The sequence below is a fragment of the Apus apus genome, chromosome 1 (genome assembly GCF_020740795.1).
Source record: "Apus apus isolate bApuApu2 chromosome 1, bApuApu2.pri.cur, whole genome shotgun sequence".
In the NCBI taxonomy this organism is placed as follows: domain Eukaryota; kingdom Metazoa; phylum Chordata; class Aves; order Apodiformes; family Apodidae; genus Apus; species Apus apus.
Genome location: NC_067282.1, coordinates 175,589,275 through 175,613,736, shown reverse-complemented (window position 1 = coordinate 175,613,736; position 24,462 = coordinate 175,589,275). Strand labels below are relative to the sequence as shown.

The following is a 24,462-nucleotide window of genomic DNA, read 5'->3' as shown; positions in this document are numbered from 1 at the left end:
ACCTACTACACAAAAGGGAAACTGACTGTCTTTACAAGGGAATGTTGTGGTTTAACCAGGTAGGTAGGCAGCTAAACACCACACTCACACCCCTCTGGTGAGCTGAAATAAAGACAGTTTTGTAGGACAGAAAAGGAAGGAAAAATAATAATAAAAGAATATACAAAACAATTGATGGAATGTGCAATTGCTCACCAGCTGCAGATAGATGTTCAGCCATTCCCCACGCAGCTGCCAACCCCTTGGCCAAATCCCCATAGTTTTATTGTTCAGCATGATGTCATATGGAATGGAATATCCCTTTGGCCAGTTGGGGTCATCTGTCCTGGCTGTGTCCCCTCTCAGCTTCTTGTTAATCTCCCAGCCTCCTCACTGGCAGGGCAGTGTGAGAAGCCAAGAAGTCCTTGACTTAGCGTAAGTGCTATTGGCAGCAACTAAAACATCAGTGTGTTATCAACAGTCATCCTAATTCCAAAACACAGTATTATACCAGCTGTGGGGAAGAAAATTAACTCCCATCTTGGCCAAAACTAGGACAGGGAACCAGCATCTTTCAAGAATGTCTTGTAGGATTTTAGCCTCACACTGCAAAGCAACACAAACAACAAACACGTCAGAGAGAATTGAACACCGGCGCTGCATGTAACTTGAAGATAACTTGAGACAACCCACACATTTTTTTAGAACCTGCTTTAGTAACAAAATGAGTAGTTGTAGTTGTTATTTAATTTGCAAGCACAGAAACTTGTATCCATGCAAGTTTCTTGCCTCAGGAGTGTTACTCTCAGGAGTATTTCAACTTCCATCATACTGAGAATAACCTGTGCCAATAAATCAGCAGAGGCCTCTTGACCTTTTGAGATCAAATTCCCCACACCTGCTCTTTATCCCCAAACTGTTCACTTCTATTTCTTGCACTTTTTCCTAGCCAGTACAAATAACACAGTCAGAGAAGGGTTCTGAGCAACTTAAAACTTTTATTTACCATTTTATTTATTACAACAAACCCTAAGCATCACCTGTGCCATTCAGGTTTGAATATAGTGCGCCCACAATAGTTTTTACCAAAAATAATTTCTTGTTGGATTCTTTACAGACAAGAAGCATTAATTTATTCCTGAAGAAGGTATTTCAGTACCTGTCATCATTCTGGGCTTCAAATGTATCTGTTTATACTCATCTGAAACTGTTTATCAAACAATGTAAAATAACTATAGAGTTAATTTTAAAATAATTCCATTAGATTAATTGTGGGGTATTTATTCTGGAAAAAAAAAAAAATCTTTGTACTGTGATTCCCACTGTTTCTTTCCAGCCACTTCTCCATAGCTTTTCTGCCAAGCCTTCAGAATTTTAAATTGTTTAATAGTGTCTTTGAATTGAGGTCAGAAAGAGGTCAGTTTAAGGCAGTGTACTAATGGGCTAATATACACTTGGCTAAATGCAATGTATTGTCATCTTTGTTTAAAGGAGTGCTTAACTGGAATTGAACAGTTTATCAGACAGAAAATTTGCAGCATCTCATGATCCAACTCTATCTTATGACTGCTACACTTGAGACCTTTTCAGTGTAGACCATTATTATGCTTACATTTTTCTCAGAGTAACTTTAGAATTTTTACAATAAATTTCTATGTATGAAAAAATTACAACCACACACAATCTTTTGTTCACAGAGATGTTTATTTTTGTCTTCAATGTTTGTAGGGAATACGATTTCACTACAAAAGTGTCTCAGAGAAACTCCATTCAAAGTCTAGGCTTAAGAATTAAGGGAAAATATACTTTCAGCTGTACCAGTCCTGAGCGAAGTTTAAAAAAAAAATAAAACAAATAAAAAAAATCCTCTAGTTAGGAAGCAGCACCAATAAAACCAGAGGGCCTCTTACTGATATCTGCTCATGCTTTCTTTTCTGCTTGAGAATTGGCAAAAACTTAGGCAGGAAGAATTACTTTATTAGAATGTGGACCTAAGATTCACAGTCCTAATCACTCACCAAATATTGTGCATTCTTTAACAGTCAGAGTTCAGGGCCTCAGTTTTACTTTCCATTCAGTAGTCAGGACTGCTAACAGCAAGACTGTTTCCCCCCATGGTGTAACATTTTGTCTTAATTTAGTAAATAAATATTTATTTTATATACTTCTTTTAATAAATATTTATTTCCTATCAATACCAAGTTCCTGAAAAGTTACATCTTAGAAGTATACTAGTCATAGCAGTTATAAAAATTCTGATAACATCAGGTCTCAAAATAGTTCAAGTGGCTTACATTCTGTCTTGTTCTTTCAGTGAAAAGATTACAAGCCATTGGTTACACCCAGTACATAATAGTTGGTTTATCCAGGACATTCAGATTCAATCTGTCAAAGTAAATACTTCTAAGAGTCAGAACAGAAAAGGCACTTACTCATTTTGGGGAAGACACCTGGCAGGTAAGATTTTTTATTTTCAAAATAACAAGCCCTTTATCTGACAATAAAATCCTTTAAAACTACTGTTGGATAAACATAAACCCTGTGAATAAAACCAACTTCTGTACCTATTCCCAAGAAAGGTAATATTGTCCTTGACTGAGAAACTGAAAAGTGTGAAAGCATCCAGAAATACCCACAAGTTTAATTCACTTCTGTGATATTCCAGTGTGCTATCACAGCTGACTAGAAGAAAAAATCTCCTCCAAAGAATGTATGTTTTACAAATTGAAAGCCTCAGAAATTTCTGGACTGTTCCTTATTAGATACTTCTATCACCAACGAAATCGAAGATTCTGGTGTATTATAACCAGGAACATCACCCTGGTTACAATTGATATCCTGTGGCTCCATCCAGAGTAGTAAATCTTTTATCAAACTTCCTTTCAATCAAACCATTGCCTCAGTGATGCTCTGTTTAAGGCACTTAGTTAATATTAAGAGCATCTGACAGTGTTGGTAGTTTTGATTTGTCTATGAGGATGCTCTACCAATGCTTCAAGATTAAAGGGCTAAAGTCTGAAATAATCACTGAAAACAACCATATGAACTACTGGCCACAAAACTCTTTTCAGAAGCCACATCTGTTCTAGTCTGGGTTCTTCTTACCCTTCCAACATTAAGTTACCCTTTTGCTAGTAGTCCAGGAATCAGACCCTTTAAAACTGGTAGTGTCTAAATGGACAGGAAGAATCTATTTTGCTCCCGACTAGATCTTTAATCAAAGCTACTGCCCTTTCAGTAAATGATCTGTACCCAAGAGAGAAATGCTCATGGTATTTAAAATGGAATTCACAAAACCCTACATCTATCTTTAGGCCAAAAATCACTGAACCAACAGGTATCAAGAATTTTAAAGCAACGCACACCTTTAAGAAGCGTGGGACACTGCCTACTTCCAATACACTACACAGAGAAAGGAATACTAAGCACACCAAGATGACATTTTATAGTGGCTTTTCTGGGTATTATTCTGAAAAAACAAAAACAAAAAAAACCAACCCACAACAAGAACAACAACAACATAAAAAAAACCCAAACAACACAACATTTTCTTTGTTCTATTCCTCTGCCTTTCTGTCAGACTGAGGGTTTTTGAAGGTTTTTGACATTTTCAGTTTCCGTAGGAAAGCTTAGAAAGTGCTCAGTGTCTGTGCAGGCTCCTTGGGTCTCTTTCTCCAGCTGGCACTGAGAGTATTTTCTTCCACCTTTCAAAAAGCCTCCAGGTACTGCAAGTTCCTTGGAACCATTATGCCTCCATCAGTTGGAAGGTGTTTTACTTATTTTTCCATGTTTGGAAGTCACCCAGCAAGAGAATCAAACCTTTGCAGAAATGCAGACATGAAGACCAGTAACTGGCATCCCAAAATGCCAGCTACCTCAGCCAGAATGCTTGAATAGTACAGGATTGGTGTAAGTAGGTCTGCTGAGCAAGAATCTGTTCAGTATGCCAATTATATAGAAAGAAGGACAATGGTGTCAACATTAATAGATGATCTCTAAGATCCACATACCATTGTTGGTCTTACAGAAACCAAGATATAGTTGAAAAACTAGGAATAGCAGTCAAATTCCCCACTTACAAATGCAGGCAAAATAATTATCTCAAATTCACTGCATCCACTTTTATTATAGATGTACTTTAAAAAAAAAAAAAAAGAGAAGGAATCAGAAGTGTTTTCTTCAGAGGTGAGAGTAGTGAAACTCAAAAAGTAGATGTAATCTTAAGAGGATTCTCTTGCTGACATTAATTAATAGCTGAAAGCTGTTACTGTAAGAGATGATCAGAGAGATGGCAGATTTTCTTGCTCAGAGATCTGTGCTATCAGAAACTGGGCTTGGCATTGAAGCATTTTCATTTATTCTGTGCAAAGAAGGATCAGCTTGAAATAGGTTATTCATGGATGGTACTTTTATATTAGATGCATATAAATAGCATATTAGATTTCTGTATTCCCAAAGTGGGTATTCAGGAAGTAGAATGGGCCTGACCACTTGCTAACAGATGCTAAGTGACCGAGCAACTCCCTCCTTTTTCAAGTGACAAAGCATCTGCACCTGCCTTTGAACCAAACAGAATTTGTAGTTTGTATAAGCTAGTGAGCTTAGGAAGGCCCTAAGGAGTCAAATTTCAATAGTCCTGGTTACATAAATTTCCTTCTTCTATATATTTTTGTATAGTTTTGCTTCTTCACATGGAAGAGGAAAACTATGAGCACATAGTTAGCAGGTTACCAAAAAACAGATTAACACTCTTTTCCTCAGTTGTCTTCTCACTAACTCCATTGTAAATTAGAGCTCCATTTGTCTAAAGCCACAAGTATTAAAATCTTAAAGGTTAAGGGAGCTTGTTTGCTTTGCAAGCACATTGACCAAGATCAGTATTTCTGCACAGAGAACAGTGTAATTAAAAGATTACACTTTTCCAGGTGGTCTAGATCCTAAAGATGTAGTCTTGAAGGGTTTCTTGCTCAGATGTTCCTACCTCTGTCTAGATATGCCATACTTTCTACAAAACAATTAACTTCTTGGAACTATTATTTAAATTGTTTACAAACAAATATATTGTTCCTGGAACTATATTTTTTCTGGCGGTCATTTTCTTTTTAAACATTCGGGACAAAGAATTATTAAATAATGTCACCATTTTGTCGTTTAACAAACCCCAAATGGTACAGCAATCTCTTGTGGTCATTCTTAGTAGTACTCATTTGATCTATGGAATATGATTTTGCCCATTAAACTATCTGCTCTTACAGTCCCCTGTGTCAGTGGACACAGAAAGTTCTTTCAGATTAGTTCTGTCTGTTTTCTCTAATAAAAGGGGCAAGACCAGGACTGAAAGCACCTCCTGGGGGATTAAGTACTGTACAGTGGCAGTTCAATTACTTTTCATTCATACAGTTAAACAGAAGCTATGAACAGCTCCTGCGTTACTAAGACTCTAGGATCTGAAACTAATTTATTTGTTCACTGCATTTTCTTTCACTGTTGGAATCCAATGGTATAGTTCAGACAGAGGGAAGGACACCTGGACTCCTAGGCATTGTTCACAGACATACCACAATCTTCTTGCATAATGTCTTAGGAAAGTCACTTAAGCATCACTTGCTGTTGGATAATACCACTTACTAGCAAGCATGCAGCTGTCCATTGCTGTTGCACCATTTACTCCACTCTAGACTGGAAGTTACAATAATTTCTGTAAATCACTGATTTGTAATTAACTTGTGAAGTACTTTGCCAATTTTAATTTAGTATTTAATCCTGTCAGTTCTTATTAAAACATGGGTTCTTCTCTAGACATCAAACTAAGCTCAATATCTGACTGTTTTCTTAGACAAATCTCTTAAGTCTCTTCAATAGTAAAAAAGAAAACCAGCTGAGCTTTCTCAGTTTGACTGATTTTACTGTACAGCTTTTGCTAGTTTGAGACTGCTTTGACATAAGTCGGGGCGTAACTGCAGGTAAGAAAAACCTTCAGAAGCTCAAACATTATTTCCAGCACACCCAAATCTTAACATTAACATAGAAGGACGCATTTGCAAAGTATCGTATTTGTCTGGTCCATTAGCCAAAACCAGCATTAACTTTTTATCTTACCTGTCTTTATCCTGAGTGACCACAGGCCAAATTTACTACAAGTGCAGCACCTGCTGCTGCTTTTGGAGAAATTAAATTGTATTTGTTTCCAAATGGTTTCTGATATTTGAACGGAAGTATACCCAGACTCCCTAGTAGGCAGCAGAGTCAAATAAAGGCATGTGACAGAAAAAAAACAAGCAGATACAGGTAAAGTACCCTGGATGTATATAAAAATTACACAATAGACAGTTCCATGCCAAATCCATCCTGGGTAACAAAAGTATAATCTATCAGCATAACGTGGGGAACTGTTGGGCTTTTGAGACAGTAGAAGAAAATTAAAGAGTCTCAGATGCAGAGCCATATACTTGTGTCAAGTTTAGAAGACCTGCCTGAACATTATAGTGAACTGGTGGAAACTAGTTCTAAAAAGTATTCTATCTTACATGGCTACCTAAAAATTTAATACCCATAATATTAACAAACCTGAAGTGCACAAATTATAAAATTAAAAAAAAAAAAATAAATTTTACAATCCATGCCACAAGACATAAAATATCTCAAGAAACATGTAATAGGTTAAAACTTCAGTCATACTCTTAATTTCAAGACTTAATATCAATAATTTTAAAGGTTTTTTTAATGTAATTATTTTTACTATCACTTCTGTTAGAATCAAGATTTTATATGGCATAATTTAACCTGCTGCTAAGTAGAACAACTTTTGTTTTATCTCCAATATACATACTTAATTTCAGGAAAAAAAAAAAAAGAAGGATCATAGTCTACAACTGCATATTTGTTCTTTTCCTTATACCACATACAATTAGTGGCAAACTTAGGAAGAGACAAGACTGAATTATTGTACATTTTATCAATGAACTATTTATACTTCAGTTTTTCCCATTTCTCCCCTCTTTTCTTTTCTGAAAGCAGACAATCAATCAACACATAAAGGAACTCATTTACATGTAACACTATCACACTTGTCTTTGTTGGGTCACCGTTTTATGAACAACCCAGGATGTATGGCTGTTGAAGACTGGGGCATATATAGAATTTAACAAATAATAGTTCTTATGCAGAGAGCATTCACAGAGAAAAATAGCTAATCAAAACACATTACAACATTAAATTTTCACCTTTTATAAATGGAGTAAAGATGCTTTTAAATATATTTACAGTTAGAAAAAGGATTTAGGTTTACGACAAATTATGAAAGTGAAGTTAATTTAAATTATAATATGAACAGAGTCAAATGCCATACACTACTTAGAATTTGTCTACTCTGCTGTCAGTATTGACACATCCCTTTAATCACAAACAGGTAAAAATGATCTAAACTTTTTTTAATGCCAAAATAGGCATAATTGCAATGTAAACACTGGCAACATAATAGTTCAGTTTAAACCACCACAGCTCAGTTCTTAGATCCTAGATGACTTGTGTCGTATTTGTGGCTAGAAATTTCCTTTCTATGTCTTATTCCATAAAGAACAATGAGACTTTTCTGCATTGTTTTTGATTATAACCATACCTATACCACATTTCTGAGATTATTCTCTAGAGACAGTTGAATCAGAGTTAAATCCACTTCATCCTCCCTTCCTTCCAAACCAAAAAGCTACTTATTTCTGAAGATACAGAGAGACATCTTGTTGGCAGTGCTGGGTGGTTTATTCACATAAAGTTTAATTAAAATACGTTCCCATTTAGTGAATTATTGGTAACAGATTATGACTGGTTTGCAAGGAATTCTGAAATGTGTTAGTATTTATTACATTTTAAATTAGAAACACATTTCATAAAACATCTTGCAATCAAATTTGCTATCATTGACCTGCTTACTTTAAACAGCTTCAGCTCTCTTGTAATCCCTTACATCAGCATATTCTGTAAATAGTCGCACCTAAAAATAAAATATAAAAAAATAAAGTTGAGAAGCAGGTATTTCTCTTTTAAAAACTAGTGTATGTTATTCTGAACACCAGCCCAGCCCCCAAAACATTTAAGAACCTTAAAATGCATTGTTTTACAGATACTAAGATTTGGCCAGGTAACGGCATTGAACAGACATCCTATTTAGTAAGATAAAGTAGAATACATAATAAACAGGTCAGTAGTTAACCATCTGAAATAGCCTATAATTAACATTTGATGTCTAAAAAGTTTAAACAGCAACACCAAGGAATGAGGTATGTATGTTCTCAGATATCACATCAGACTTTCATTTTATGCAACTAACTGTATTTCACAACTAGCATCTTACAAAATAGAACAGTACCATTGTGCCTGTAGAAGTACTGCATTAGAAACAGAAAAATACATTACTACAAGAAACCACCAAACATCACAATTGTCAGGGGCTACAAAAATCCATTGTTTTAGCTGTTAAGAAGACGTATCATATGTTGGTAATAATTTGGGGCTGGATTCACTACCAGGAAGGTACATCCAACTTTTACATGGGCTTAAAAATATATCTATTTTTAATGAAAAAGCACAACAGGAGTGTGAGTGCACTACGTCACTAAAAGGAGCTAAATGGACTTTTGTACTGAACCTGAATCTATAATTTAAAATTTATACATGGATTATACGTGTGTATCAAAACACTTATTGGTTGTAAACAAAAATGCAAAATCTGTATTCACAAAAATATTTTATTGGTAATTTTACATAATACCAGATGGGATTGTAAATCTGCTCTGTATCAGCATATTGCTAAGTGCATAAATGTCAACAGTTTATGCCTTAAAATAGGGGACTGTGTTTTTTCATATGATTTATGGCATCGTATTTTCTAATAGGCCAAATCAAAATTAATTTATTTAGGAACAAAAAAAGTAATAGTATTGTTAATTCCTTATTCTTGTGCAACATCTGATATTCTTGTAATGAATGATAAGTGACTATCTGACACCAGATAAATCTAGGGCAAAGAAACAGCACTAAGCAGCAATGAGAACTGCACTTCTATTACTTTTAAAGCTTTTTCAAACTTTCATATTTGCAAGTGTTAGATTTTGCCAAATGCATAGTCATCTGAGGTTCAAATATTTGTTACACAACATAGAGTACCAGTGTACAGTGACAAATGTAGTATTTTACCTGAATTGTAAGGTTAACCAATCAACGCTTAGAATGTGTTTTCTATTTTGCTTGTAAACATTACAATAAGTGTTTTAAGTGTGAAAAAATATTGGTAAAACCATCAACATAATTCAGTAACAGTAATCTAGTAAAATGTGTCAAACATTGGCAAAAATTCATACAAATGTTTCATTTAATAACATTTTTCCTATTTAACCACACCAAGTACCAGCAGGTGTTTTTAAGAAGATAATTATTATGAAAATTCTGTTGCAGCAATAGTTGATTAAGTTGATCTCTGACTTGCATACATATAACTATGTTTCACAATTCTCAAATAATACATATTTAGGCAGCTTGAACTATGTTATAAAAAATTAAATTCAGTACATGCCAATAGTACAGACTCCAAGAGTTGTGTTAGAATTCACTAAACTAAAAGTGAAAATGGACTTACCAATAACACTGCATAAGGAACATTCAAACCACATTTTCATGGCACCTTTACACATGAAGATTAAAAAGTTGGTCTGAAAATGCTTTGTAAGCATTTATAGATTGCATTTAAATTATTGTTTCTACCACTGCACTTTATTTTTTTTTAAACTGCATAAATTATGTTCCAGTCAACATACCAATTGTGCATGGATAATCTGTCATAAAAATGTGGTAACAGGTGACATAAGTTATGTATTCGCATGTTTTGAAGAGAAGAGACTAAAGAAACTGGAGGAATTAAGCTTTAATGAGATTCCCCATTCAGTGATGACCCTTCTCCTCTGGGTGAAGACGACCTGGACATTCCCCTCTCTGTGTTGTCAGAGCTAGAACCACTCTGACTGTGTTGATCTGCAGAAGCAGCACTGGAAGCAGGTGGTGACTTAGTTTTCTCCTTAAAGTCTGTAATTATGACTGTCAGATCTCCAACGGTAACTTCCAAATGCTGAGCACTACTTCGATCCACATTTTTCAATCTTGGCCTAAATAAAGCAAATAATGACATTAAAAGCACACACCCCATCTTACTACCTTGTCTTCCTCCTACTTTTTAGCGGCTCTGGAGAACATACATGTGAATATAAGACTGCTATGTGCAACATGGAATACACAGAAAAACAACATACCACAAGTATTTACGGTGCAGTGTATCTTATAAGTTTTACATTAATATAGCTGAACATAACACAGTACCTTCTGCTAAGATTATTTTAAAAGTGGACCTTACAAATAATGTAACTGTGTAGCAATATGGATGTGTTGCACATGTGAAGATTTTTACTTTTAAAAACAAAATAGTTATTGTGGCTATGGAAAGTTATACATATAATCCAGAGAAGCATCCATCTCCAGAGCAGCAACAATTCTAAGTAGATAATGATGTTCAATAATGAAGAAATATCGTCTGTCTTTTGAATTCAACAGCATAGACAGTGTTAACTTGCAGCAGGCATTACTTCATTTCAAAGCCTTACTAGAACTGCTAGTCTACTATTTCAACTGGACTTTGTATTATAACTCTGGTATTCCTAGCATATTTAAATTATGCACAGAGCTGAGTATTACATAGGGTGTTGCTATGGTAAGTCTCTTCATCTAATCTTTCATAAAGACCAAGGAAGAATACTTTGATTTATAGTCCATCATCACGCGTTTGCTACTGACAAGCAAGGTACTTCTAATTCACTATTTTCCTTTGACTACCACAAAAAACTGTCACCAGACAGCTGAATTTATACAATCAATTATGAACAGCATAGCCTTCTGCTTTTACCTGACTCCACAGCTTTCACTAGCTCAAGCTGCAATAATGTAAATTAATATGACATCACAAGTTAGCAGGTGTGCTACCAACAAAGCCCTAACCTTTACCCTATCATCTGACTTTGTTTGAATCCCAGCCATGGCAGCGGAAACACCTCATGCCTTTCCTCCAGTAGAAAACAGCTAGGATTTGACATCTTGTTCCCCTGAGGCTGCCGCAGTGTGGCTGAAGAATTGCAAAAGAAAAGTGAAAATATGCTACTTTGTAACATGGGAATGGAGAGAAAAATTCAGCATTATCAACCTGCATAAGTGCCATGCCTGGAGCTTATTAATCATATTGAGTGTGCATGCAGATTTTTATTATCATTTCCAGCAATGATATACAAGTTTTAAGGCACAGAGAAAAGGACAGCCTTTTCCCAAAGGACACTGAAGAAATCTGCCTAAACTAATAATATATTCTTAACTTGCTGTCCTACCTGGTGAATCATGTCTGTGAATAACTGAACTGTCCTGAAGCATTTAAAAAAGAAAAAAAAAAAAACCCTAGTTATTTAAAACAGCAATTCGTGATGCAAATCTTGGAACTGGTGTTTCAGTCCAAGGTATTTTAGTTATTTTTAAAATATCTTCCCTTTTTCCATACTTCACTTTTGCAGTTTTTATATACTATTGAAATTCAACCATCAATATTTCAATTTTAAATATTTAATTAACTGAATTAAAACTCACTTGGTTAACTTCAAATATTCTGCAACTGAAGTACTTCAGATGCATGAGGTCAGCTAGGAAATTTGAGTATGTAAAACAAAAAACCAAAGGAAACAAATGAAAAAATAGTGTCCTTAATCCTATTAATGACCATCTTAACTTCTCTCTTGACTCTCAATCTCTCTCTGGTTCTGATCTGAGGATCCTATTTCAGGCACAAGAGAAGCACCTGCTACTTCTCTGCATAACTAATCCCAAAGGACTAGTTTGGGGCTCTTAAAAATAAATAAATAAATCCATAGTTCCTCCCACATTTGATTAGACTACATGTCATGCATACTTCAAGCCTTTTGACACAGCATTCTTACCACAGTAACTTTATGCTTAGACTGTCATGATTTAGGGGTTAAATTTGCTGCTTTTGTTTTGCAGTTTGCACCTCCATGATTCCGCCTGGTCTTACAGCAAGATCAAGGCTTTTATAATTGCTTGTCAGTACTGTAATATTTCATGTTCTCAGTTCTATCCCAGATGTAGCATAAATTTTTATCACAAGATAATATACATGCCTTTTCCTGTCATGTTACTTTATACCATAGTTCAGCCCTTCAAAGTTTATTCCAATTCTGCAAGGATAACAATAACCATGTTAAGTTCCCACTCTTCTGCAGCCTGATACTGGCTCTCTTTCTCCTATTATTTTGCTTGAAAACTAATCACTTCTTTCTCTCTCTTTCCCAGAGATTATAGTAATCTGTTTGCCTATCTACAGGCTTGTGTGGTGTGAGAAATACACCTGAAATTCTTAACAAAAATACCCAAGTCTTTCTCTCTTTATTCCGCTGGTCTCCACCTTCTGGTCAAAATAACAAACTGCAGGTTTTCTTAACATTCAATAGGCATCCTAAACCAATGAAACTTCACATACAAATATTTAGTCTTACTGTTGAGATAGTTTGTCACAGCATTTACAAAGCAGCAAAATTGCAGAACATTTTCTTACTTTCTTTTTAAAAGTATGTTTTACCAAAACTGTAAAAGTTTCTAAAATTTTTACCTGGTTTTCTTATGACTGTTCTTTTTGCTTGTTGTTTCCTTTTCACTTTTTTCTTTTTCTACTTTGTCTTTTTTCTCTTTCTTTGATTGTGTAGGGGGCATGAATTGCTGAGGAACCTGCTGTGCAACCAGCTGAGAGACAGGTCGAGGTTTCCTGTGTGCACATATATATAGACATGCAAAATACTTAGATTTTACAACAGGTCTCAAACTCTCTACACTTCGGTTACTAACATTAACAATCACTCTAAAAAGAAATACTGCTAAAATTATCTTGCTGCTAATACTTCATTAAAATAGCATATCAAATTTCAACCCATTACAACCTTTTTGTTTGACTTACTAGCATTATCAACAAATGAGTTGGTTTTCTGGTGTTTGGGTTTTTTTTACTAAGGATTTTGAGGCAGGACTCTGCCATGCCCCCTCTTCTCCTAGTTGTCATATCCAGATACAGACTTACACAGAGTGAAATCCAAAAGATGAAGCTTCCAGAGGAAACACTTTACCACGCAATCCCAGCCTCCTCAAATGATTAATGGATCTGTTCTGGGCATACTGCAACACTGCAGTACAGTCCATAGTACAAAAGGAAAAAGCTGACTTTGAAGTGTCAGAGCTAAAGCCACTGTTGACCTTACAGAGTAAAACGTAAAGGGTTTTCAGCTCAAATACATTGAAAGCAATGACAAATCCTATTGTATATCAATTTTATCAAGTTGTTCACTGGGAAAAAAATATTCTGCACTAATAGGATATAGCTGTTAGAACATAATATGCTTTAAAAGCTGGCAACAGAAATTTCTGACTACATTCCATCAAGTATACACAGGACAGGTTGCATTTCCAAGTTTTGATCCAAACTAAAAACCAGGGCAAGAAGAGGAATAGCAGGCAAAGAATTTCAACAGTTTATTTTTTGTTTTCTGAAATATTATTTGACTTCTGAAATATTCTGAAAAATATAATATTCTTAAATCCTCCTGGAAAAGCTAGCAATCCACAGCTTGGACAGGTACACCCTTCGCTGGGTTAAACTGGCTGGATGACAGGGCCCAGAGAGTGGTAGTAAATGGAGCTGCATTCAGCTGGCATCTGACTAGCTGTGTCCACCAGGGATCAGTACTGGACCCAGTCCTATTCAGCATCTTTATTGATGACCTGGATCTGGGGATTGAGTCTACCCTTAATAAGTTGCAGATGACACCAGGTTGGGAGGGAGTGTTCATCTGCCTGAGGGTAGGAAGAGCTGCAGGGGGACCTGGACAGGCTGGGTCAATGGGCCAAGACCAATGGTCCTGCACTTTGGCCACAATCACCCCAGGCAGCGCTACCGACTGGGGAAAGAGTGGCTGGAGAGCAGCCCAGCAGAGAGGGACCTGGGAGTACTGGTTGACAACCGGATGAACATGAGCCAGCAGTGTGCCCAGGTGGCCTGGAAGGCCAATGGCATCCTGGCTTGTATCAGGAATAGTGTGGCCAGCAGGAGTAGGAATCTAGTTCTCCCCCTGTACACAGCACTGGTGAGGCCTCACCTCAAGTATTGTGTCCACCTCTGGGCCCCTCACTTCAAGAAGGATATTGAGGTGCTGGAGCAGGTCCAGCGAAGAGTAACAAGGCTAGTGAAAGGACTAGAGGAAAAGTCTTATAGGGATAGGCTGAGGGAGCTGGGGTTGTTTAGCCTGGAGGAGACTCAGGGGGGACCTTATCACTCTCTACAGCTACCTGAAGGGAGGTTGTAGTCAGGTGAGGGTTGGGCTTTTCTCCCAGGCAACTAGCAACAAGACAAGAGGGCATGGCCTCAAGCTGCTCCAGGGGAGATTTAGGTTGGATTTTAGGAAGTACTTCCTCACAGAGAGGGTGATTAGACATTGGAATGGACTGCCCAGGAAGGTGGTGGAGGCACCATCCCTGGAGGTGTTCAAAGAAAGGCTGGATGTGGCACTTAGTGCCATGGTCTAGCCAATGTGGTGGTGTTAGGTCATAGGCTGGACTTGATCTCAAAGGTCTTTTCCAGCCTTGGTGACATTTTACTTAAAATGACTTCATTTTTTATTTTTTTATTGGAATACAATGATTCTAATGTGACATGAATGTGCAATGGTATTTCTTTAGTTTGAAATTTTGCAATTAAGAAAATTCAAATAATGATACATAAAAAGGAAGGCTCTGTGATTCTATTAAGACTCTGAAGATGCAAATTTCTTCTCCAAAAGAATGTTTACCCTGCCAGGCTCTTGGATTTTATTAGTTGTGTTGTCGGGTTTTCTTAAATAGAAGCAGCACAAATTATATTGTGTGGTACTCTAAAATTACAAAGCAGTTATCAAAGAAAGAAGCTATCAGCTCTTACACATATTTATTTATCCCAACCCACGGGATCATACTATCAGCAATTCTTGTTTAGGTGAAGTGACAAAGGAAATAACAAAAGCAGAAAATCAAGGCAGCTCCCATTACCAAGTTATATTTTCAGTAGTGACTGCAATAGTTCATGTTACAGAGTGAAAGCCAAATTACAAGAATCCAAGAAGTGTGGGAAAGGCAATCAATATAAAATAGCTGAGATTTCATGAGTCTTCACAGCAAATTCTTAATGAATTAAAGCAAAAATAAAGACTATTAAAAATGTCAAGACAATAGAACTTTGCATTAAAACTAATTTACCACGTACCCACTCATGAACAAAGTCCACTCGAACTCATGGAGGGATGAGGATCGGGAACAGATCACTTAGTGAAAGCTACCCAGCTTGTATCAACTGGGATATACATGAGTACACACTTTTCAGTAGAACACTGCAACTAGGACCTTGGAAAACACACAGTAGAATCCAAAACCACTGTCATGACTCAATGGACTACAATTCTTTACAGTAACAGACTACATAGGACATTTTTAAGAAAACTTGCCTCAGAAATCTTTCAACCATTTGTCACAGTAGCTCATAACAAAACAAGAAGAACCAAGGTGAAATTGACGCAAAAAGTTATCATTTCAGGTGGTGATATATAACAAAACAGGTGCGATACATAACAAAAAAGATAATTTGTGTTGAAGATCGTGTCAAAAGATAGGGATACAGGAAGTTAATATGCCTAGTGACAATCACATCATTACTACAGTGACCCACGAGTATAACCTGACATGTTACTTATTAAGTAAGACAGTAGTGAACTTCTCAACACACAATTACTTCTTGCCCAGGGCTGTGGACAACACCATGATCATGGAAACTTTTTAAGGTGGGGCAGAGAGGGGGAAAAAGTTCTTCACTAACTATTTTTGGAATTCTCAATTTGCAACAATTTCAATTCCTCAGGGCAAACTAGATAATTTCTACTAGAGTCCAGCAGGAAAATTAAACTTAGAACTAAGTCCTAGGTTTAGAACTTCTTTTTCTAGTATTGTAAAACAAGTAAGACTGACAGATGCTTGCCACAAGGAACAGAAGTAATTTAAGACAAAAATACCACAGAGAATTCTCATTTGGGAAGATGCACTAAAAATGAATCAGGAGGTTCTATGTGGTTTTGCTGTGGCAAGGAATTCCACTCAGTTATTTTATTCCTCCCAATTAAACATACATTTTCTTGTTGTAAATTATTTCTACAGCTATCAGTTATATTTATGTTAAAAAAAAAAAAAATCTGCTTTGTTACTTCCAGATCTCCTAAACTAGGCATTGAATGTTTTCAATATTAAATAAATAAATAACTAAATAACTTCACATCTCTGAAAAGTAAAAGTATCCTTCAAGCCTTCATTTTTTTTTATTTTTTTTTTTCTTCCAGGTACTCAGAAGGGGCTACTGAATTACAACCGAGCACTTTGCAAGCCATGCAGGTTTCAGGAGATAATTTTACCACTCCTGAAGCTTTGCCTCGATAGAATTGTTCATGATTTAGTGGTAGCTGAACTGTATCATTCAAGCATGAAGGAATTAATATGGAGAAGGCTTTCTCAGAGAGATAAATTTAAGAAAAACTATTCCTGTAACAGGAAATTGATTTTGATGATTTGCCAAAATACGACAATTTAAATTACTGGTTTTCAAAACCACTTAGCTGAAGACTCCTGTAGGCTGCTACAGATTAAGTAGATACAACAATGTTAACACTGCCTTTTATCAATATATTTATGGCAATTTGCTTTTTGAGCACATCCAAGAGCACCTGAGCTAACTGATGTTTAGAAAGAAGCTCTATAAACTTCTGCATTATGATTAAAAGCATTTTTGCCTCTGCCACTGAGAGGGACTTTACAGCCAAACAATCCAGAACTACCGACAAAAATGTTCATAAATACATCTTGCTTAGTCAGCTACTCAAAACTTTGCATTTCTACCTAACAGTTGCATGTCAGTCATTCTAAGTGGAACACTAATCAAGAGAGGCATACACTATTACAAAAGATAAGAGCTATCAATTATTTGCAAGAGAAGTGCACTTCATGGTTCAGGCCCCAAGCATTGCAGCTGTACAATAAATGGATTTACTGAGCTTCCAAGAGATCATCACAGCTCCAAATATTATGCCTCTCCTTCTGTATCACTTTTTCCGTTTCAGGCAGTGTTACCATTCTTGTAAATTAACCTATTCCAACCTCATCCATAATGGTACTACTAATTATCTAATTCCTATGTTGCTTTCAACATCCTGCATACAAATAGTCACACACTTCATAAGCTTCTTTTAAAAATAATGAAAACTGACATTTTGGTTTTTAAAAAGCCCATAGACAGTAATACAAACATTCAAGGATATATATGGTTTTGGTTGGAAGGGACCTAGAAGATCGTCTAGCTCCAACTCCCCTGCAAGGGCCAGGACACCTGCCACTAGACCAGGCTGCACAAAGCCCTGTCCAACCTGGCCTTGAACATCTCCAGGGAGGGGGCACCCATGACCTTTCTGGGCAACCTGTTCCAATGCCTCTTTCTTCCCTACAATTTGCATTAATGCATAACAACAAGGATGTCATAATTTTAACTCCTCTTGTTGCAGGATGTGGCTACATTTTATCTTACAAGATTTGATCTAGCTGCTGAGTTAGAGGGTATATTTACAGAGACTGCAGAGACTTGTCTATTTAGGTTTTGTGTGCAGAAACTCATTCGACACCGATACTGAGGAGGATGAACTAATTTTTGTTGTTGGCATTCTTAAAAAAAAGCTCAATAGCATAGCAATTTACATGCCTAGAGATGAAAAATGATCATTCAAGAATACACACAGCACACTAGACCAACTGATATCTGGAACTTTTGCCCTGAGTAATTTCTTTCTCCCAGAGCTCGACACAATACCTTCCTGCTCATGAGTCATTCTGGACATCTTGCAGCTTCTTAATTTCCCTCACCCAGTATTCATCAGTAATCAATGTAAGAAGAATTCTGACCAATTTAATGGTAAATAACTTGGTCTCATTACAAAAAAGCAGGTCCACTTTGGGAAAAAAAAAAAATTCTATGTACAGTACCACTAATAAAAAAATGCAGCAGAAGAACAGTAAACTCTCAGTAGCCTGAGTTGTGCATCAGACATACAGACAACCAAACTGGCTTAATATTGAGGCATCTTGGGGTCTCGCTGAATTTGTTCATTTATACAGAGCGTGACTACATTTGCACAGAGCTGCTTCTACAGCCAACACAAGTCCATAAAGCAGTCTAATGTCTCCTGCACTACTCAGAGTATAAGCTCAAATCCTGACAGACCTGAGCCATTTAGCTGTAGGGTCCATCTGCTACAGTCTGGGAACAAAGCACTTGATGTGGACAGATGTGACAGTTTCTCCATGAACCAATGCCAAATCTACCTACATCTACAAGTGAGTCTTGTGTCAGCATGATGCACTCCTGCCTGCAGGGTTCAGGGAAGATTCATCAGTGGGGTGCTGCATATCCTGAACACACAGAGACAACCAAGACTGTCAAGCAATACGGTGCAGCCAAGCAAGTAAGAATGCTGAGAAACTGAGTGCAGTGACATCAACAGCCCATCAGAGAGCCAGCACCTTAGCTTTGATTCAGTGTGAGCCATGCTCAGCTTGGACTGGTCCACACAGAACCAGTATTCATATGCTCCCAATATCCTCAGATCTCAGAAAATAGCCTATGCTTTTCTATACAGAAAGCTACATGGTATAATTAAATCTCAGCGTAGAATACATCCCCCTCTTCAACCTGTTGTGGGAATAAAGCGCAGTTCACAGGAGTTCAGATATTCCCAAGAACTGGAGACATTCTCAAAGGCACACTCTTTCTTCAAGCTAAATCTCCTCCACTTTATGTACTTTACTACTGCCAAAGTATTAAAACTGTGATTTCTCAGTCTTAACAGTACAGGTCTAAATTGAGGAAATGCTGTCACCTCGGCTTTCAATCAAGCTGAAAGATGCTCTTTAACAGATGACCTGGATCCAGAATTAGATCTACAAAGCACAGCTTCCATTCAAATACAATCCTTTCCTTCCAGTCCATCCACCCTCTGGCTTCAATTCAGGCCAAAAAAAACCCTTGTTAGAGGCTTCTCCTGTCTGGAGTGGCAAAGCAAGTGCCATATCTAAAAACTTTTAAAATACCGCACGTATTTTTTTGTACTTGGAACACTTTTCCTCCAATAACTGTAGCAATATTTTAGTCTAGTTTTACTTACCTATCAATGAGCTGATACAATTCTGTTTTCAAATTCATCTTACTCCCTGGTTTCCTATGAAATTATACACATCTTGACCCATCCTAGAAATCAGGAAGAAACGGCCCATGAAACACTATTCCTAGAGAAGGATGTTATGTCATAGCTGCCCAATACAGTATTGATCTATTTTTGGTTCATGGACTAAAGTTTCTCTTCTAGATACTAAGAAGCTACCTTTTGAATGACTGAAAGATTGAATGGAATAGATAAGATGTGCGTACTATCAGACAGGTAGCTGTTATATACCACAAATAATTTATTCATCAGAACAGTTCAAGCTTTCAGGCTGATCAGCAGTATCTTATCTCTTACCATATTTTCATTCCCAGAAAAGACCAGCTCCTGAGCAAAATAAAGCCTCCGGTATTTCTTCAAAATTCTTCACCTGCTTTTATGTAGAATCTCTACATGGTATCATGTACATTCTATAATTTCAACTTTGCACACAAGTTGTTTCCTTTCCTCTACTGTGAAAGATCATAATTTATTTAAAAAAAAAAAAAAAAAGGTTTCAGAGACTTAAAGAGGCTTTATTCAAAAGCACCCCTAATCCTTAAGCAGTACCATTTATCTAAACTTCTCTTCCCTGCAGGGAGACACTGACCTTTTGTTCGAGACAACAGATTTATCCCTTAAGAAATAGAGGTTAGAAGTATCTGGAACAGAAGCCTCACTGACTTTGTCTTGCCTTTGGTCACAGAATCCTTTCCCCATAAATGAAAAATCTACATTACTTTGTATTTAAAGAATATTGTTCCCTTTCATGTGACTCAGGAAAACTGAATAAATGCTTCCAAGTTAATGTAAGTTCACAAACCATCTACTCTTCTACTTGTTGCTTTAACTCCCTCACTGCACAGGACTCAAGTAGTGAGTCCAGCATGTTTCTGAATATCAGCTTCATTCACACTTGTGCAATCTGCCCTGTCTCACCAGCAAGGCATGGCAGAACTAATTATTTGGAAACAAGTAATCTAGTCAGTGAGTGCCCTCAGTTTCACTCTCCAGGATTTTTCAAGAATTATAAAAATTGCTATTGCCAAAAGGCCTTGCAAACAATAACTACTCCATTTATACAGGTAATCTTTGGTCAAACTTGCAAAGCTGATTGTTAAAGAATAGGATCAATTAAAAAAATAATAATAATAATAAAGAATTTTGGCCTTTACAAACTCCACACAGGTTATTTTATGATGTCTCCTTGGGAAAGTCTTGGAGTTTATTCCAAAAGCTGCATTATAAACATAGCGTGTGCTGATACACTGTGGATTAAGCCCAGAATACTTGTCACAGTTCTGACTAAGGTAGTAGAAACTCTAAAATCAAAGTCAGGCATTCCCAAATAAGTATCTTCAAAGCATAGAAGAACAAGCTCAGAAGGCTTCCAGGAAAAAAATACCTAGAAAATATCACTAGGCATCAGAGAAAGTCAGTCAGCTCCTCAAACCACTGCAAGATTTCCTGTTTCCTACTTTTGATTACTACTTAGGAAGCACCACTGCTTAAAAAGCAGTCTACCCAAAATTGCACACAAAAAATAGTCACAAACGAAATGTGACTACTACAGTACTGTTATGATAGTGCAGCTACTTTCTATCTGATTAATACCCCTTTGATTTTTTCTTCTATCTTATTCCATGTTATCTTATATACAAGGTTATGCAACTTTTACTTTAGTCATGCCAAAGTGCTGCTGGTTTATATTTGGATAGCTACACATTTTTATTTAACCAATCATGCTTGTTTTTCTTTCATTTACCTATAATTACACTGCTTGTTTCTTCCTGTAACAGCTCTGTTGCCCTCATACTTCCCTACAAAATGTGCTCCATTTACAGGAACATGAAGTATCATGGGTAAGCTGATATCCTGTAACCAGCTACTTGCACTCTTAAAAGACTGCAAATGATCAGTAACTTCGAACAGAAAACAATTTTACAGTGGAACCTTCCTGCAGGTAGTTCTCACAACAAGGTGATACACAGGAACATGTTAAATTACTGCAACAATACAAACGGCATTAAAATTTTCAGACACTTTTCAAAATTACTGCCAAATGCAAGGAAAATATTTAGCACATTCTTCTCAAATTCAAAACTAGCACCTTCCCCACAGGTCAACCTTTTAGTAAAGTGATTACATGATACTTCAAAGACTAACCACTCTTCTTATGCTTTTTGCAAACCCACCATATCCACTAGTATTCATACTTAAAATTTTCTTAGTTTAGCCCAAATGTTACACTCTTTATACTACTCCCAGTATGTTAAGCCTCTGATCTTTAAGGTATTCAACCATGATAGAAGGATAGCAAAATCACAAAAGTTGTGTGCATTTTGTTAACCTATAAGTTACCACAGATTTAAGTAATCCTTAAAAAAAAATTGTATTCATCACTGCCTGCAGACTTGCCTGTCTCCTTTCCATCTGCTGCTGTGGGGCTTCTGTGTGTTTCTGACTGAGTAAAGATACTCAAAGTTTTTTCAGATGGAATTCTAATTTTGAGCATGTGCTAGTATTCCTCCTCCACCAGCTTTTGCTATTCCCTTATCTAGCAAGGTTTTCAGAAATTCCTTGTTAACATGCCTGAGTATTTCCAGCCTTCAGTTCTTTTAGAATTTGTTAATAGATGTCATTCAGCCTTGATGCAGAGAATAAAAGGATGGGGGACATTTTCAGTTACAATTTTTTTTAAGTGCTACCTATTTGCTAACAGCAAATGTATTTTACTTCAGACAAGTCAATACCTTATTGGAAAACTCATAATTTTAGTACTGCATCTTAAATACAGGATTGTATTTCAGGTATTTGTAATTACAAAAGGAATGCTGTTGTGTTACTCAATATTCTGTAGGACTCCATTGTTTCTTTATTTTCGTATCTTATCATACATTCCTCACCTCCAAACAACACGCCAACCTCATGATGATTATGACTGTCTCTTTGTCTAAGTCATATCAAATCTTATCATTAGATACCTAATCAAACAGTTTCATAAATACCTCTTCATAAATGACTGGATAATTTAAAAAAGCTGTCAGTAAAAAACTTCTCAGCCCTTAGCTGAGAAGTAAAGACTCTCATACATTGGCTGGTCTAAAATTCTGCAGAACTATATTAAAAATAATCAAAACAGTTTAAAACACTTCCACAAGTGTTTTCAGAATGCATCTGCAAGACAGTATGAGACCTCATGTATGCGCTCACCAAGAAAATCCACATATGCTCACTCCACAGAGCCATGCATCTAGTAAGTCTATAGACCACCCTGCCCAGTGCCATCACCAAAACAATCTCCTGTAAAGCTAACATTACAGCAAGTAATTGCTCCTTTTTTCTTAAATAATTCATCTTCTTGAGCAAGAGACTGTAACACTGTGCTGTAGATCCTACTTTAAGTCATTCAATTAACAATATACCATTGTGAAATAAACAGAACTACTGGGAGAAATAAGATTAGGTTTAACCAAACCCTAACAAAAATCTTGTTTTACTGATGTTTGTATCATACATGTCTTTTAAAAGTCCAAACAGAATACAGTTAAGTACATTAAAATCTTGTTGAGAACGAAGTCAAATAATTCAAATCCTACCTTGCTCTATCATTGCTAGACTGGATCATTTATCAATACAAATGTACAGGTTTTTAATATCTTGTAATTTTTTTGAAGATCATTTTCCACTCACATCTATCCGAAATATTAATGTCTCAAGAAGCTAATAGAAATCTGATATCCACAGTAATGCTCTAGTTCCCAGTCATTACTGAAATCTCAAGAAAAGCTTATCTTTGCATACTTTCTACTTAATCATCATAGTCTTGCTATTCCTTACCTTAGACTTCTGGAGGGCAAACTTTGACCTGCTCAGAAGACTGATTGACAAAGTCCCTTGGGAGGCTGCCTTGAAGGATAAAGGAGTCCAGGAAGGCTGAAAGTTTTAAAGACACAGGAGCAGGCCAGCCCTGTGGGCTGAAAAACCAGTAAGTGGGGTAGGAGACCAGCCTGGCTAAATAAGGACCTTTGGCTAGACCTTAAGAACAAAAGAAGAGTCTATGACCTTTGGAAGAGGGGACAGGTCACTCATGAAGTCTAGAAAGATGAAGTGAACCTATGAAGGGTGAAAATTAGGAGAGCCAAAGCACAGCAAGAGCTCAAACTAGCTACAGCTGCTAGGGATAATTAAAAATGTTTCTAGAAGTTCATTAACAGCAAAAGGAGGATTAGGGAAAATCTCCATCCTTTACTGGATGCAAAGGGAATCTTAGTAAGAAACAATGAGGAAAAGGCTGAGGTGCTCAACACCTACTTTGCCTCAGTCTTTAGCAGTGGAAGTAGCTGTTCTATGGGTATACAGCCACATGAGCTAGGTGACAGGGAGGAGATGCAGAATGAGGTCATTACAATTAAAGAGGAAGTGGTCAGAGACCTACTACACCACTTAGATGCACACAAGTCTATGGGACTGGATGGGCTACATCTAAGGGTGCTCTAAGAGTTGGCAGACATGATTGCCAGGCCACTTTCCACTATTTACCTGAAGTCCTGGCTAACTGGGGAGGTCCCAATGGACTGGAGGGTAGCAAATGTGACACCCACCTACAAGAAAGGCAGAAAAGAGGGTCTGGGAAACTATAGACCTGTCAGTCTGACCTTGGTACCAGGGAAGTCATGGAGCAGATAATTTTGAGTGTTATTAGAAGCCATATAGAGGACAACCAGGGGATCAGGCCCAGTCAGCATGGGTTTATGAAAGGCAGGTCCTGCCTGATGAACCTGATCTCCTTCTATGACCTGATGACCCCACTATTGGACAAGGGAAAGGCTGTGGATATTGTCTATCTGGACCTCCAAAAGCATTTGACAAGGTTGCCCATAGAACTCTCCTAAAAAAACCTGGCTGCTCATGGCCTGGATGAGCACATGATCTGTTGGATCAAGCACTGGCTGGACAGTCGGGCCCAAAGAGTGGTGGTCAATGGAGTCAAGTCCAGCTGGTGGCCAGTCACAAGTGGTGTTCCTCAGGGCTCAGTGTTGGGACCGTTTCTGTTTAACATCTTTATTGATGATCTTGATAA

At 36.9% G+C, this 24,462-nt stretch overlaps 1 protein-coding gene across 2 annotated transcripts in view; it reads right to left on the bottom strand.

The window, feature by feature from the left end:
- Window positions 1-1,664: 1,664 nt before the first annotated feature.
- YAF2 (YY1 associated factor 2) overlaps window positions 1,665-24,462 on the bottom strand; it is a 36,545-nt gene continuing 13,747 nt past the window's right edge. The window contains exons 2-4 of one of the 2 annotated variants that reach the window (XM_051624209.1): window positions 19,344-19,426; window positions 12,686-12,838; window positions 1,665-10,133 (exon numbers count right to left, since the gene is read on the bottom strand). In XM_051624209.1, the coding sequence (XP_051480169.1) occupies window positions 9,896-10,133; window positions 12,686-12,838; window positions 19,344-19,381 (429 nt within the window). In that variant the 5' untranslated portion in view covers window positions 19,382-19,426 and the 3' untranslated portion in view covers window positions 1,665-9,895. The remainder of the gene's footprint in view (window positions 10,134-12,685; window positions 12,839-19,343; window positions 19,427-24,462) is intronic. The other variant, XM_051624200.1, reaches the window with a different exon arrangement.